Here is a 16,752-nt window from a genome sequence, read left to right on the forward strand (position 1 = left end):
AGCATTTCAGGACACAAGCTTGTGATTTCCTGTGTCCTGCACTTGCCCAGTGTCACTGTTATCTTCTCTCCTTTGAGTCTGGTTACCATGTAGTTCAATGTGTTTTTTTACTTTCAGATCAAGTGTTCCCTCCCACATGCAACATAGGGAAGAATTTTCTCTCCCTCAATTACCTTGCCGGGTACCTTCAGCCCAAAGCTGCAGAAGGGTGTGTGATATCCAGCCAGCCCCGAGATAAGGAAGTACACATCATTGAGTTAATCACCCCCAACTCTAACCCCTACAGGTGAGTGTGAGTGTGTGTGTGTTGTGTGTGTTTTCTGAACTAAGAGATGAAAACAAAGATCTGATATGACTTGATATGATTCTGACTTGAGACAGGGAGAGGCTTAGCCCTCCCTCGTATGAGGGGGAGGAAGCCACTGATGCTTTGGGTGAGATTCACAGAAGCTTTGAAGAAGGGAGTAAAGGTACCAGTGTCATATTTTATTTTCTGCATCTGTCTCTAGATCCCATATATCCCAGATGAGTTCTGAAGCCCAATTTGAACTTCTTGGTATAGTTGTCCATTGGTGTCTGCGGGAGGTTGGTTTCAGATCTCCCTCGGATACCAAAACCCATAGATGCTCAAGTCCTTTATATAAAATGGCATAGTATTTGCATATAACCTGCGCACATTCTCCTGTATACTTTAAATCGTCTCTAGATTACTTATCATACCTAATACAATATGTAAATAGTTGTAAATACAATGTAAATAGTTGCCTGCATGTGGCAAATTCAAGTTTTACTTTCTGGAACTTCCTGGAATTTTTTTTTTTTCCCAATATTTTCCATCCGTGGTTGGTTGAATCCTCAGATGTGGAACCTGCAGATACAGAGGGTGGACTGTACTAGTTATAGAATAGTCACTCTTACTCCATTATTATCTCCTTTGACTGAGGTTATCCCTGTTAAGAAAATTACAAAATGTGCCTTGTTGACATAATTATTATTTTGACAATATTATGTGGTTTTTTTTAATATTATGTTTTTTAACAGATTCCTGTTTATAGTGTCCTCAGAGCACTTTTGCACTCATAACTGTTTAAATCTGTGTGTGAATGTGTGTGTGTGTGTGTGTGTGTGTGTGTATCAGAGGAGTGGCCCTTCATGGTGACACACCAAAGAGCCATTAGATACCACTTACCTCTCTCTCTCTCACCCCCACCGTCCTGCCCCAGGACTGGAAATTTAACTCTATCAAGAATGATTGTGGAATTTAAGAAAGAAAGAAAGAAAAGGGAGAGTGTAGGCCTTTCTCCCACTTTCACCTGCATTTCATGGGGACTAGTGAGTTAAAATGTAAATTTATATTATAGAAGGATTTCACAGTTAAAATTCTAATGAAACTTTGATTTCAAAAGTGATTAAACTACCAATCGGTTTTGGTAGGGTTGGAAATGGAATTCTGTTCCATGTAAAGAATTTGTGGAAAATTAAAAGGGAATGGGAATAGAAGCGATCTGGCATATGTGCTTAGATATAAGCCTGAGGCTTCATTTGAGTACTGTATATCATTCATTTTACGGTTTACAAGTGTGTAAAACCAAGATGGAAATAAAGACTTTCCCCTAAATCCAGAATGACAGAGATGTTATTGTTTGGTAAAAATTCTCTTTTATACTGGATTCTTAGAAGTTTGGATTGTATTCATTAATTTTCCAGTAATCACTTGGTTGACCATCTGTTTTTTTATTTTAATAACTGTATATCCAGAAGTTTGGGAAAGTAAATGCAGATATGATTTTGTGACAAATGTTAATGGCTTAAGCACACCTTATATAAGTCAAGAAATTCTCTAGCCTTCTGCCTCTTATTTTATTCTGAAGCTTCCTCACTGCTTTACTGCCTCCCTCTTCCATCCACCCTGTCATCCCACTCACCAAACTGCCGCCCACTACTGCTCTGAAGGATTTTGAGCATATAGCAGTTTAGAATGCTACACATCAAAGGTGCTGGAGGCTGAAAAAGCAGCAGTTCTGCTTCAGAAGTAAACTCTCCGGGTTTGTTCACGTCCATTTCAAACAGTGGCTGCCGCATCATACAGGGAGATCACAGAGAGATCAGCTCTGCTTTGCGTCCACCTGGAGGGGTGGATAGGGAGGGTGGGAGGGAGACACAAGAGGGAGGGGATATGGGGATCTATGTATACGTATAGCTGATTCACTTTGTTATACAGCAGAAACTAACACACCACTGTAAAGCAATTATACTCCAATGAAGATGTTAAAAACAAAAACAAAAAAAGTGGCTGCATTAAGTAACCACCTTTTTTTTCTATTTTCAACAAAGAGAAAAAGTTTAGTGGCTAATTGTCCACAGGCATATTTTTCTATTGTTATGTAAAACCATTTTGTTATGTGTGCACTAACAATCTGTTTTGCACATGTCATTTGCCTGGGATCAACTCCAGCTTTTTAATCAACTGGCCAGACGCTGGAAACATGAAGACTTGGAAGAGGGGAAGATAGTTGCAACTTTCTGGCATTTGGGTCCTAACTCTGCCTTTGTTTTCCATTCACAGTGCTTTCCAGGTGGATATCATAATTGACATAAGACCTTCTCGGAAGGATCCTGAGGTGGTCAAAGATCTCATCCTGATCTTGAAGTGCAAAAAGTCTGTCAACTGGGTGATCAAATCTTTTGATATTAAGGGAAACCTGAAAGTTATAGTAAGTTAGTTAAGCGTTTCTTTGTTTTGATGAATGGTGGTAATTTAAGCTGTGTTTGTATTTTTGTGAAGTTTCTCTCTGTTATTTTTCACTTTATAAAAGAGGCTGCTCCTTGGCTTCTCCTGACAAGGGCGGGCGGGGTGGGAGTTAAAAACATGGTCTTTGGGGTCAGTACAGACCCAGATTTAAGTTCAGACTCTGCCATTTACAAACTCTGACCTTGGGCAAGCTCCTTAACCTCTCTGGACCCCACTTGCCTCATTTGTGAAATTCCTGCAATGTATTAGTGTGCTTCCCAGACTTAGTAAGTATAAAATAATGAACACAAGCCTTTCATGGCTGAGAGCCCTGTAGGGGCCTCAGTGTCATGGTCCTAAATTTCAGCTCTCACTTTGGGGTTGGGTACTGAAGGAAGCTGTGGGAAATCAGCTGACTCCAGCCCATTTTTCTTTTTGAGATAAATACTTGGTATTGGCATGTCTTTTTTGCTTGCTTCTAAGGGTGAAACACTGATAAAAGCATTATAGCCATGGAGAGGTTAGTGAGATGATGCTGGAAAAGCATCCCCCAGCCTGTTCCCTAAGCATTATATTTCATGAAGGAAATATACTTAAGAAGTTTAGCTGGGTGGCATGACAGGCAAACAGTAGCTAGTTTCCTGAAAAGATGAATGTTGAAATTTGGTAAAATAAATCTTTTTCAAGTCTTTAGGGAGATAACTATTTGACAGAATATTGGAGCAAATTATATTGAAAGTTAAAGAAGAATTGCCCCTCCTCATTTTTAAGAAGATAATCACCTCTTTAGCATCTCTTTCGTGGGCTCAAATTTTTGTGCATTTTCTTTTATAAAAACCGTGGCCAATTCCTCTTTCAGTACCTGCATTGAATCAACTGGAGTGGGTTTTACGTTTTCACTATTTGGGGAGAGGGATACCTTTGGCGTTGGTATTATTCACTCATGGCACCTTCCGTGTGATAATGCAGTGACAGAGCCAACGGTCCCCTGGGCAGCGGCATGTACAAGCATTTGCCAGGGGCATCGGGCAAAGCCATGAGCACACACATCGTAATTTTAAAGTAATCATTTCTGGTTCCTGTGGGGTTGTTGTTGTTGTTGTTTTTTTTTTTAACTTTGAGAGGATCCCAGTGAGCCGTCATGTGTAATGGTGATACATTAATTTGGTATTGAGCACAGAGCCCAGCAGTGATTTTCTGAAGTCAGAGCTGTTTTGATTGTCTTCCCTGGCATGGCCTGAGGGGTGTTGGTGACCAGGGGTGTCTGCGGCCTTTGCTGCCTGGCACACCAACCAAATGTTTTTAATTTCAGAATAACAAAAACAGGAAAGGGAATCATGCTTTGAAAGGCAAAAACATACGGTACATTTTAATTCCCTGCTGGAGTTCTTGTGTAAATGTTCTTTTGGCCCTGACCCTTCAATGGCTCTTTCTCTCCCTGAGTATGTGTGCCTGGTCCATGGCCGTCCTGGAGTTCACTTTGAACATCCCCACTTCTCATATGAATCAGAAAGGCTAGAAATGAGATTGCTCATCCCAGTGCAAGATCTGTTTATATTGCTCTCCTTGGCCGTACTCCTGTTCCAGGCCAATTTTGGACAATGCATGACAACATTGCTAAACAATTAGGTAATGTTTCATGGTGTTCTTTTTTATTCTCCCAACCAGTTTCATGCTTTGTGATTTCTTAACTGCTGTCTCAGATGTGAATTCTGACTGTGCTGGGAGGAATAGTTACCTGCTAATAAAAGGCTGCTAATAAAAGGGTGGAGTGGAAAGAATCCTGGCTTTGGGGCCAGAAAGGGCTGGATTCAAATCCCATTTCCAATTGCCATTACTCCCAGTTGATACTGGGCAGTCTCATTAAATTCTGGGTCTGTTTCCTTTCCTGTGAAATGGGTACGATGATAATACTCACCTAGAGAGTTCTTGTGAGGTTTAGCAGAGTCCATTCATTCATTCAACAAATATTTGTTAAGTGTGTCCTGGGTATTTCATCTAAAGCACTCAGCATACTGCCTGCACATGGTGAGTTCACAGCTACATGTACTACTTAGCGTCTGTGAGCCTCAGGTTCCCCTTCTCTAGAAAGGAATAGTAATGCCCAGTCCTTATATTTTGGAGGAGAATTAAATAACACATGTAAAGCTCTTAGCACAGTGCCTGCCATAAAAAGGGGGGTTCATCTTCCTTCTATTAACAACTCTTTAAAAGTTTGTCTGTAGGAGCAATTAACAAAGTGAAGACGAGGACAAATGTCCACTAAAAGAATTGTGTGGAACTTGATGGGGTAAATTTAAAGAAGAGCGCGCAGACATAGAGAACGGATGTGTGGACACCGGGCGGGGGTGGGGTGGGGTGAATTGCGAGATTGGGACTGACGTATGTGCGCTGCCATGTGTGAAACAGATGCTAGTGGGAACCTGCTGTACAGCACAGGGTGCTCAGCTCGGTGCTCTGTGATGACCTATATGGGTGGGATGGGGGGGTGGGAGGGAGATCCAAGAGGGAGAGGATATATGTATACATGTAGCTGATTCACTTCGTTGTACAGCAGAAACTAACACAACATCGTAAAGCAACTATACCCCAATTAAAAAACCAAACCAAAACAAAACATAGGCGCGCGCGTGTGTGTATATGTGTGTCAGGAATGGGACCTGGGTAGAATGCACCCTCCAAAAGACAGGATGGTCCTAAGAGACACAAAGGGTTGTGTGCTGGAGCCAGATGGGACTACTACAAGTGTCCACATTACATCGCCATGCCCAGCTCTGGCTTTTAATTCAGGGCCCTTATGGACCATGCATAATCACATTTTGGAAGAACCTCCAACACATAAAAGAATAGATGGAGATAACTTGTTAGAAATTTCCTGTTGTATTATTTCATATGGCCTCAGGGCTTCAAGTTTGGAAATAGTGAGTTTATTCTTAGAAAAGACATTTTTTAATCCCAGTGGGAATATGCACAACTCTCTGCCTAACCTGTCCCCCAGATGCCCCCTCCCAGACATCAGCAGTTTTGATGCAGGTGTGTTGGGTGGTGGGAGAGAGGGGAAGCCACTCAGACTCTACTTGGCTCATCGTCCTTTGTGAAGATACGAGTGGGAAATGGCGGTGGTATTTGAGACCTCCTTGAACACTCCCATAGGAAGTAGCTATACTGAGGCCTTGGAAAAGCCTGGGGACTCCCAGAAATACAGGATGAGGAATTCACTCATTGCCAGGAACCAACTTGCCTGCCATTGTCCCAAACCTTGCTGCTTTACAAATGCGTAGGTAGATTTCTAGCCTTGTAAGTCACGAGGTGTCATGAGTATGAGTTGTACTGACAGCTCCTAGAGTTAATGTGGAAAGGTGTAAACAAGTCATTCCATATTGTTACAAAAAGGATAGGTGGCAGTTATGATGATAGTATTCTGGAAATACAGTATTTTCTCAGCTGTCCAACAACATGAAAGACTAGTGCAGATGAGGCCAAGCGGTATTGTTTAGGCCAATGTTGCAACTCCAGCCAGTCAAAACAACAGGCTACCTTGAAAGGCTGGAAGAAGCTGTGCTGAAGAAAATGCTATTGACTCAGTGAATAAGAAGTTCTAAGAACAAATTGGATCCTTCTTTACTTCATTTTAGTTTCCTTCTTTCCTTCCTTCCTCCCTCTCTCCCTCTCTCCCTTCGTTTCTTCTTTCCCTTTCCCTAAGGAATTTTCTCTGAAGGAGTTTTCTCTGAATCCCAGTAAGAATAGAATAATCCAAACCTGTGAAACTGAGGGGTTTTTTTGCAAATGGCTACAGAACTTGGTTAAAGCTCTCTGTGGTCCCTTGCATGCATCACTGTGACTGGCCAGTCTGGCAGTTTTTCCTCAGATAAGCACTTTGGGTAGTAGAAGAATATACTGGGTGAGATCCTTTAAGCTTTGAATTGAAAATGTGTGTCCTCAGCCAATATCTCACAACCAGAGAGGCCAAGAGAACTTAGAGGCTGTGAATCTTCTATGGTTTTACAGTGGGAAAGGATTAATATTTAGTCATGTTAGGGGCAAACAGAATGGGAAACAAATGGGGAATTTAGGAAAAATGCTGCATGTATGCAGAAGAAAATAATTGGGCATGGAAATTAAAGTGATTTTTATATGGCATGAGATGGCATAATCTGCCTGCTGGAAGGGCCTTCCAGCCCTGTTGGAGCAGTTGTTGAAAATGTGGTGACTTCCCTTTGGGGTGCCCCCTGCAGCATTCAGCTCCCTCACCGTCTGAGAAGATCACTGCTGTAGGATCAGAAGGTGATGTGAAATTTACCTTCCATGTCCTTGTTACTCAGAGTCCTTTTATATCCTTTCCTGGAAAGATTTCTGTCATTCAGTTTTAAGTTTGTAACTGATTACCAAGTGAAAGTTAATTTTAACAGTTACTTGTACTGCCGGATAAAAATATTGGTACTATACACAATGGAATATTACTCAGCCATAAAAAGAAATGAAATTGAGTTATTTGTAGTGAGGTGGATGGACCTAGAGTCTGTCATACAGAGTGAAGTAAGTCAGAAAGAGAAAAACAAATATCATATGCTAACACATATATATGGAATCTAAAAAAGGTTATGAAGAACCTAGGGACAGGACAGGAATAAAGACACAGATGTAGAGAATTGACTTGAGGACACGGGATGGGGGGATGGGTAAGCTGGGATGAAGTGAGAGAGTGGCATGGACATATATACACTACCAAATGTAAGATAGATAGCTAGTGAGAAGCAGCCACATAGCACAGGGAGATCAGCTCGGTGTTTTGTGACCACCTAGAGGGGTGGGATAGGGAGGGTGGGAGGGAGACGCAAGAGGATGGAGATATGGGGATACATGTATAAGTATAGCTGATTCACTTTGTTATAAAGCAGAAACTAACACAACATTGTGAAGCAATTATACTCCAATAAAGATGTTTAAAATATATATGTGTATATATATATATGTATATATATATGTACTTAGAGGGATGGTAACTTAATTAATTAATATTTTAAACCATAAAATCTGAGCATATTCTGTTGATAGAATTGGCAGATGTATACAGTTACAGGCTTCCTAAATTGATCATAAATTATAAATGAAGTATGAACATTGACTGTTTGACCGTGTGGAATTCAGTAGTTTACAAAGGTGGGATAGTCTCCACAGTGAAGTAACTAAGTTGTGCCTGCTTTCATTTAACTCTAGGGTATAGGATTTGGGGAAAATATAACATGTACACCTGTATACTTTATATATAATTTTAAATAAAAATAAGGAAAAGTTTGGTATCATATTTGGTGTGTGTGTTAATAAAATTTAAACATTAGCTCTGTAGTGACATACTAGGTATGCTTATGATAATTAGTTTATCAACCAATGACAAAAATGATTATGCCATTTGTATCAACATAAGCAACCCAAATGGTATAACCAGTCAGCATGAGTTTCTTAATCTGCTGTTAACGGATTTTCACATCAGTATTCTCAGCCCAAGGAGAGTAGGGATCAAAAGAGTAAATAGTTCTTTCATACACAATAGAGAATCTATTTGTTTCAGATATTAAGGCACTGTTTAATTTCATACACTCATGAGTGAAATTTTACTATTGTCTTCAGGCTCCTAACAGTATTGGCTTTGGGAAGGAAAGCGAAAGATCCATGATAATGACCAAATCAATAAGAGATGACATTCCTTCAACCCAAGAGAGTCTGGTCAAGTGGGCTTTGGACAATGGCTGTAGTCCAGTAACATCATACACAGTGGCTCCTGTGGCTAATAGATTTCATCTTCGGCTTGAAAACAATGGTAAGTATGATTTCTTTTTTTGTATAAAAAATATCCCCCAAATGAGTTTTCCAATGAGGAACTCTCATTTCAGCTTATATGGTGCTGTTTTTCTGTTGCAAATTTTAATGATTCATTCACTACTTTTCACTATAAAGCTTAAAGTTATATAGAATTGTGCTAGATTATTTTGGGGAAATTATCTTTAATATAGATTTTTTTGTAACAGAGTTGATTGCGTGTTGGAAAACTTAGTTATAGATCACTTTCGCTGTGCTTATATTAAGGATAAATTATCCTGGGTTCTTTTCTCAGAGGTACCTAATGATCACTTTTGGCTGATACACGGAGGGGCTGGGCCTGCAGGAGAGAAGTCTTAGTTCAGGCTGGATCTTATAGGAAAATAGTCATGAGTACTCGTGCTTTCTCATACTCATCCAGAGGGAATGCAGGAGTTATTATCCCACTTTGATGGAGGAGAAAGCAGAGGCTTAACAAGTTCTTAAGGTTCTCCAGAATCTGATGGGTAATAAGACTTGAAACCCAGGTTTTCTGATCCCCAGACCTCTTGCTTACCACACAGTACCACTACTGAGTGCAGTGCCGGTAGAATGAAGGTTAGGAGTACAGGTTCAAGTCCCAGCCCTGCCATTTGTTCACTGTTTGGAAGTTGCTTAACCTCTGAACCTCAGATTCCTTCTCAGTCATATGAGGGAAACAATAGGCCCACCTCGAAGGGTGGTTGTGAAGGGGTTTTTTTAAATCAAAGTACAAATTAAAAACCTCCAAACCTCTGGCTTCTTTTGGACCCATACAACTGTGCCATCCTTTTCAAAAAAATAGTATCTAAGGAGAGCCAACATCCACTGTCATCCTTATTCCCAACTCCCACAGAGATGGATTGACCTCAAGCATACGTCGGTTGGCTTTGGATAGTAGATGTAGAGAATACTGGGAAAAAATTTTTTTCTTTAAATTGTTGAAAATATGACGGAATAATGAGTATGGATTGTATGGAAATATGTCTCTCCCTTTGAAGGAATAACTGTGCCTAAGCAGCTTTTTCTTTCTTCCTCTGGGACTAGGTTCTAAAAGGCCAGGGTACCCAGATACGTGTTAGAATTTAGCGCTCAAAAAGGAGGTAGCAGGGCTTCCCTGGTGGCGCAGTGGTTGGGAGTCCGCCTGCCGATGCAGGGGACGCGGGTTCGTGCCCCGGTCCAGGAGGATCCCACGTGCCGCGGAGCGGCTGGGCCCGTGAGCCATGGCCGCTGAGCCTGCGCATGCGGAGCCTGCGCATTCGGAGCCTGTGCTCCGCAACGGGAGAGGCCACAACAGTGAGAGGCCCGCGTACCGCAAAAAAAAAAAAAAAAAAAAAGGAGGTAGCAAAATCATTTCAAAATACCAATACTGTTTCAAGAAATCTTTAGAGAAACTGTTCTAAAGAATCTCTAGATTCAAGGAAACTATTTCATTGGCATTTGATGGAATAATATTGTCCCACATAACTTATTCAAATAGTAGATTTGTATAGCTTGAAGGGCCTTAGAAATCATCTAATCCAGTGGTTCTTAATCTTGGCTCCACATTGGAATCACATGGGGAGCTTTAAAACATAATGATTTGAAGAGAGTTCAGTTTTTAAGTGGCCTGGGATGCAGCCTGAGCTTAGGGATTTTCTTTTTTAAGCTCCCACAGTGATTTTAATGTGCAGCCAAAGTTGAGAACCACTGATCTAATCCAACCTCTTAATTTTAAAAATTGGGAAACTGAGGCACAGAGAGGTAGGCCACTTACCCAAAGCCATTCAACCAGTTAGAAAGAACATCAGCACTAGAATTCAGGCTTCCAGGCTCCTCATCGCTTTTATACATTGCTTGTTAAGAGTAATTTTACACATGCCCATTCTTTGCTAATTTCTCCTGTTCTTGCCTCTAATGATATGATTGTGGCCTGGCAGCAAACACTGATGATGTTTTGCCTTCTTCTCTTACCAGCAGAGGAGATGAGAGATGAGGAAGTCCATACCATCCCTCCTGAGCTACGGATCCTGCTGGACCCTGGCAACCTGCCTGCCCTGGACAACCCCCGCATCCGGGGAAGGGGAGGCCAAAACGGAGGTTTCCCCTTTCCCTTCCCCGATATCTCCAGGAGAGGCTGGAAGGAAGGGGGAGAAGATGGGATCCCTCGGCCAAAGGACCCTGTCATCCCCAGCATACGACTGTTTCCTGGTCCCAGAGAGGCCGAGGAGGTGCAGGGGAGCATGGATGTTGCCCTGTCAGTCAAATGTGACAATGAAAAGATGACTGTGGCTATAGAAAAGGATTCGTTTCAGGTGGGTGCAGTTTCTTAAAGGAGAGAAGGGAAGGCTACCTCCCTCCCCATCTTGCCTCAGCCTGTGTTGGTTATTTCCAGCTCTTTCACTTTTGAACTCCAGAGATTTGACACTGTTTTCTCAGTTGGATGGGCTCACTTCCCCTTGGCTGTGATTCTCACCCGGTTCCTGTTGTTCTCAGTGAGGGGGGTTCCAGATCCTTGTGTGTCAATATTTTGCTATTGAATTTCCAAGGCCAACAAACACAATTCTGGGGCTGTTGAGAGATGGTAGGCTGAAAGGAGGTAAGGGGGGAGGGGAAGTGCAGGCCTCCAGCCACTTGGAAGGCCTGGACTTGCAACTTGGAAGACCAGGCAAAATGTGTTAACTGCACGCTGTAGAATGGCCTGTGGGCCCCCCTTTATGTCTTCGGTCGTTGTTGTTTCAGGCCAGAGGCTACTCCGGGATGGAGCTCACCCTGTTGGATCCCACATGCAAGGCCAAGATGAATGGCACCCACTTCATTTTGGAGTCTCCCCTGAATGGCTGTGGGACTCGGCACCGGCGATCAGTCCCTTACGGTGTGGTTTACTACAACTCCGTGAGTGTTCTCCAGTACAAAGCTTTCCCTTTGTCAGAGACTTGCTGGGTGTTACCTTAAAATTAGTCTTAAGACTTCTAGGAAAATGAGGAGGGTCTGAACAAAGCCAAGTGTCAGTTCTCAACAAAATGGGATGTAGTATGACCCCGAACTCTTTTATTTGTTTTGTTGGTGAGTCTGTGGGCGTTGGGAGGCCCTGTTTTCTCGGCTGGAGCATTTGTGGTGATCTTTCCCACCCTTCCTTCCATCTCCTCTTGGCAGAGTTTCACTGGCAAGGTGATTATGACTTTTTTCTGGCTAAGCTGCAGGCTCGGATGGCCTGGTCCACAGAAAGATAAAATCCAAGCCCTTGGGCTATGAGTGAGCACCTCCATACAACTGAGCTAACCAGAGCCGTGGTCTCTCTGGCCTCATCTGAGTCTTGTCTAGAAGTAGGAGAACTTCTCCCTCCCTCATGAACAAAAGAACCAGAAGAGAGAAGTCTGAAAAGGTCATTCAAGAAAGTGTTAAATCTCTCTCCATCTCTAAGAAAGACCCTAAATTGAAGAAAATCTTCCATTTTTGAAGTTACCCTGAGAGAGATTCCACAGATTCCCCCAATGATAATCCATTGCAATAGCTACCCTTCACTTTCCAGACATGATTCTTGTCAGAATCTTGTCAGAACAGATTCATCTAAATCTGTTCTTATAGAGATGGACACTTAACAGTGAATGTTGAAAGAATTTGAACATGAAATTTCAAAAGGACTTTAAAGTGATAATTTTGCAATTTGAGTTGTACTTTGGATGGTAGAAATAGCTTGGACATGGTGTGTGTGTCTGCACTCAGCGCCTACCCCAGCTTTGGCTTGGCATGGGGAGACCCCGACTCCTCTGTTTATTCCACTGCCAGTCAACAGAGAGGCTCAACCTAGCCAGAGAAGAGACTGGCTCTCTGGTCAGGGTGGCTCATGTGGTGACTGACTGTCCTGTGAGCCAAGGTTATCGTTCCTCAGACAATCTTAGAATGTTTGAGCTGGAAAGAGCCCTAAGCTGATCTCATTCAACGTCCTCATTTCACAGGTGAGGAAATGGAACTCCAGGGAGTTAAGAGACTTGCTTGGATTTGAGAGACTAGTTAACAGTAGAGCCAGGACCGAATCCAGCTTCCGGACCTCTCGTCCACTAATCTTCCCCCAACTCTAGGTAGTGGCAGTTACTCTCCCTTTGTTACTGAAATCATTTATTAACCTTTGACTTCTATGATGAACCCTCTTCTGCCAATTCCAACACTAATTTTCTTGCAGTTATCCAATTTTTCCAGATGTAATGAATGTCATATATTACTGGTATACTTGATTTTGGAATTTTAAACTTTTATCTAAATTAATGCCAATAAGAGGCCATGGTAATCAGTCTGTTAAGTAAAAAAAACGTGCCATCTGCCTCAGGAGAGAAAGGTATATTCATCCTTTCTTTTTTTTTTTTAAATTATGATGGGGTAAGTCATAACCTAACTTACTTCAGTTGTATCAGTACTTTCTTTTGAGGGCCTGGTAAAGGATAGAGAGGCAGTTTTCCTTCATTTTCTTCCCATTCACCTCTTCAGTGGCTACTTTGACTATTTCTTCCAGTTGTAATTGTTTGTAGTAATTTTCAGACTTAATATGTATTTTTGTTTTGCAATATATTAAAAATCTAAGGACGTGGAGTGAAAAATCAAACAAAAAGTATAACTATCCTATATATGCAAAGAAATTAGGAGTTAATTTATGGAGTCCTGGTCCTTGGGTGAATTTTTTCATCTTATCTGGAGCTAACCTAGGAATAATCATTTCAACCAGTGTTAAGAGAGGTTGTCATGGCATAAAACATGATGTTCTTTCCTGCATCTATACACCATACAAAAGATATATTGGGGGACTTCCCTGTGGCACAGTGGTTAAGAATCCACCTGCCAATGCAGGGGACACGGGTTCGAGCCCTGGTCGGGGAAGAGACCACATGCCGCGGAACAACTAAGCCCGTGCGCCACAACTACTGATCCTGCGCTCTAGAGCCCGTGAGCCACAACTACTGAGCCTACGCGCCACAACTGCTGAAGCCTGCATGCCTATAGAGCCCTTGCTTGCCACAGCTAGAGAAAGCCCACATGCAGCAATGAAGACCCAATGCAGCCAAAAATAAATAAATAAATTTATTTTTTAAAAAAAGATATATTGGGGAGATGGAGGAGTGCAGGAGTAAAAGTAAGGAGAGAATGGCTCAGTAGTAAACATCAGGTCCTTTGCTTCTAACTCAAACCAAACTTGATCAAATCTTGACAGATACAAATTACAGGACTCCTTGGATTAACCAAATCAGTATTTCTTAGAGTTTTCAATATAAAGGTTCCTAAGGAGACCCCCTTCCCACCCCCACGGAATAGGGGGGCCTATTGACAACCCCATCCAATCCCATTTCAGTGTCTGGTGTTTTCCCACTGTTTGAAATAATTTATATTTTGTCACAGGGGAAAATACATATTTTACTGTAAATCTTAATTTGAACATGCATTGGGCTTCTTCGTTTTTTCATCTCTTTGAGGATGAAGTCCTAAAAATACTTGAAGTTGTTTTTTTTTTTTTTTTAAGTCAGATTTTCAGTTTGCCTCTGAATTATTACATGGGTGTTTGTGTGAGGTAGAACCAAAGGCACGTGATTTGGTGTTTTTATAACATTGTGCTTTCCTTGCCTTTTAGATTGTAATACAGGTTCCACCCCCTGGGGATAGTAGCGGCTGGCCAGATGGTTATGAAGATTTGGAGTCAGGTGATAATGGATTTCCGGGAGATACGGATGAAGGAGATACTTCCTTCTTCAGCCGACCTGAAATTGTGGTGGTATGTGTTTATTTGTAGTAGGTAGTTTGTAGAGACCAGTGTCTTTTTGGTCAGCTTTAGTCAGGGACTATTGGAAAATAAAATCAGATGTTAAAGGCTAAAGCTCATAAAGCTACAAGCTTCATTTGACTGTGATTTATCTCCATCTGTTTTTTTTTTTTTTTTTTTTTTTTCCAGTTTAATTGTAGCCTGCGGCAGGTGGGGAATCCCAGTAGCTTCCAGGACCCACCCAACAGAAATGTCACCTTCAACATGGAGCTGTACAACACTGACCTCTTTCTGGTGCCCTCCCAAGGCGTCTTCTCTGTGGCAGAGAACGGACATGTTTTTGTTGAGGTGAGACCCAAATGTTAGCCTTGGGCTGTTAGGTTAGCACAGATTCGTAGTAGCTTCTGCGCATGAGTGAAAGCAGCTGGGGCAGACGTCTTCCTGCTCTTCCTCACCACTTTGACCAGCTCTGCGTGAGGGCGTGGCTTAGAAAAAAACGCTCCCACGTCGATTTCTGACCAAAGCAGGAAATTTCAGGATTCACTATGTTCATCCTAAATGGAGAGAGTAATTTGTAGATGAATGGATAAATGTTTTAAAAAAATCAGCACTGTGAATTCTAATAAAGCCCTGTCCTTACTTTGTCTTTAGCATTTTTGCTAAGGACAGTTGTTCAGTAGCTGCAGTATCAGAATTAACCAAAGAATATTTCAAACCACCTCAGAGACTATCTTTTAAACTGTGGATACTTTTGAGTGAAATACTGTGTGTTACTGTATCTCATGAAAATTGCTTTTTCTAGATCATCACCTAAATGTATCTATAAATTCATTAAAACTGTTTCCTATATATAACAGTAATAACCACACATAACATAAATCTTTGGAATGACTCCAACATATTAGGTAGTGATGGTAATAATGAAATAACAACAGCTAACATTTATTGCAGATTTATTTTGTGCCAAACTCAGTTATAAGTATTGTAGTATTTTACTCTTCAGAGCAATTCTGTGAGACAGGACTATTAATATCCCCATTTCGTAGATGAGGCAATTGAGGCACAAACTTGTCTAAGGTCACACAGTTAGTACCTACTAGAGTTCAGAGTCAGAGTTCATGCTCAGACCATCTGGCTCCAGAGCCCACACTGTTATCCACTGGATGCTATCGTTTATCCTCAAAGTACCATTTGAAAGGGGGAGAAAATGTAACCTCTTAGCAGTGCAAATATCCAAGTTCACAGATTGGATTCCAGAGAAGATCAATATCCTCATGGCCCCAGAATGTCTGCTGGTCTTACGTGGAAGTCATCCTCTGTTGAGCTGATTTGGGTGCTGAGCTGCAAGCTGGTGTTCTCCTTCACTGTGGGAGGAGGGAGAGGCTTAAGGGGCCAAAATGGGATACTTCCATATATTAAAAGTGACTTCAGTGCGCATATTTCTAGTTAAGAAAGACAAATAACTCACATTTGTACTGATTCTGGGATGGAGCCCCCTGGCTCTAGACATTTTCCTGGATCGTCTCCTCCTTTTTGATTCCCTGTTCTGAGAGACCTTGTCTTTCTTTGGGTATACCTTCTTTCTCAGCTGGGGAAAATATACTGCTTTCTACATGCTGTCCCTAATCAGAGCTCTCTCCTAATCCAAGATGCGTTGTTTTCTTCTTGCTTTTCCGGCTGCACAATCCACATGTGTGGTTGGTCAGTGGTTCGCTGTTATGCTGTGGGTTTTAGGGGTGCTGCTTCATTGCAGTTTGTTCTTTTCCAGATGTGTGCCTGCTTTTGCCAGGCTGTGGCGTTGCTGCCTTAAATCTTCCTCATGTATCCTACCCTGGGTGTTTTGGGTTTTTTCCCCCACCCTGCCACCCCCAGTGTTGGCTTACTTGAAATTCATTTTCTTTTTCATTCTTATTTTCCCATTTATATATCATCTGTATTTTTCATAATTAAATTTAATCAAAGACATGGTCAAGTGATGGAAAAAAGTGAACCAAATCCTTTTGCTATACCATTTTAAATATCATTATACATCATAATAATACATTGAAGAGAATCTGGGGAGGGGGAAAATGGTATAAACTGCTTTATTTTAAAGTTGTTTCAAACCACCTGAAATACGAGAGAGAATCTGTAAATATTTTGCTAAATAGGATGGCAGCCATGCCTAGTCCTTGTTTCCCAGTTTGGACTCCACTGCTATTAATAAAATTTTTATTTGGGGAAAGTAAATAAAACTTACCCAATCATTGGCTTGGTCTAAAGAACTATTTCCATGTTTCTTCTCGTGGTCATCCCTATCACATCCCCTCCCAGAATCTTCTATTTCCTCTAGATCCTAGTCTCTTCCTTTAATCCAAGACATGATCAGCATTGCCACCTGGTCTTTGGTCATCCTTGGGTGATAGTTGGTCACATAGTTGGCAGCTTTCCTTTTAGTTCATTTGTCTTGGGAAATTAAAAG

The 16,752-nt window shown here is 41.6% G+C and overlaps 1 protein-coding gene across 8 annotated transcripts in view; it reads left to right on the forward strand.

The window, feature by feature from the left end:
• TGFBR3 (transforming growth factor beta receptor 3) overlaps window positions 1–16,752 on the forward strand; it is a 204,820-nt gene that overhangs the window by 157,247 nt on the left and 30,821 nt on the right. For 5 of the 8 annotated variants that reach the window (XM_082833124.1, XM_082833127.1, XM_082833128.1 and 2 more), the window contains exons 6-12: window positions 118–286; window positions 2,567–2,714; window positions 8,360–8,549; window positions 10,523–10,860; window positions 11,288–11,440; window positions 14,163–14,303; window positions 14,481–14,639. In XM_082833124.1, the coding sequence (XP_082689250.1) occupies window positions 118–286; window positions 2,567–2,714; window positions 8,360–8,549; window positions 10,523–10,860; window positions 11,288–11,440; window positions 14,163–14,303; window positions 14,481–14,639 (1,298 nt within the window). The remainder of the gene's footprint in view (window positions 1–117; window positions 287–2,566; window positions 2,715–8,359; window positions 8,550–10,522; window positions 10,861–11,287; window positions 11,441–14,162; window positions 14,304–14,480; window positions 14,640–16,752) is intronic. The other 3 variants (XM_082833126.1, XM_082833129.1, XM_082833131.1) reach the window with 1 other exon arrangement.

The sequence above is a fragment of the Leucopleurus acutus genome, assembly GCF_964270905.1.
Source record: "Leucopleurus acutus genome assembly, chromosome: 2".
In the NCBI taxonomy this organism is placed as follows: domain Eukaryota; kingdom Metazoa; phylum Chordata; class Mammalia; order Artiodactyla; family Delphinidae; genus Leucopleurus; species Leucopleurus acutus.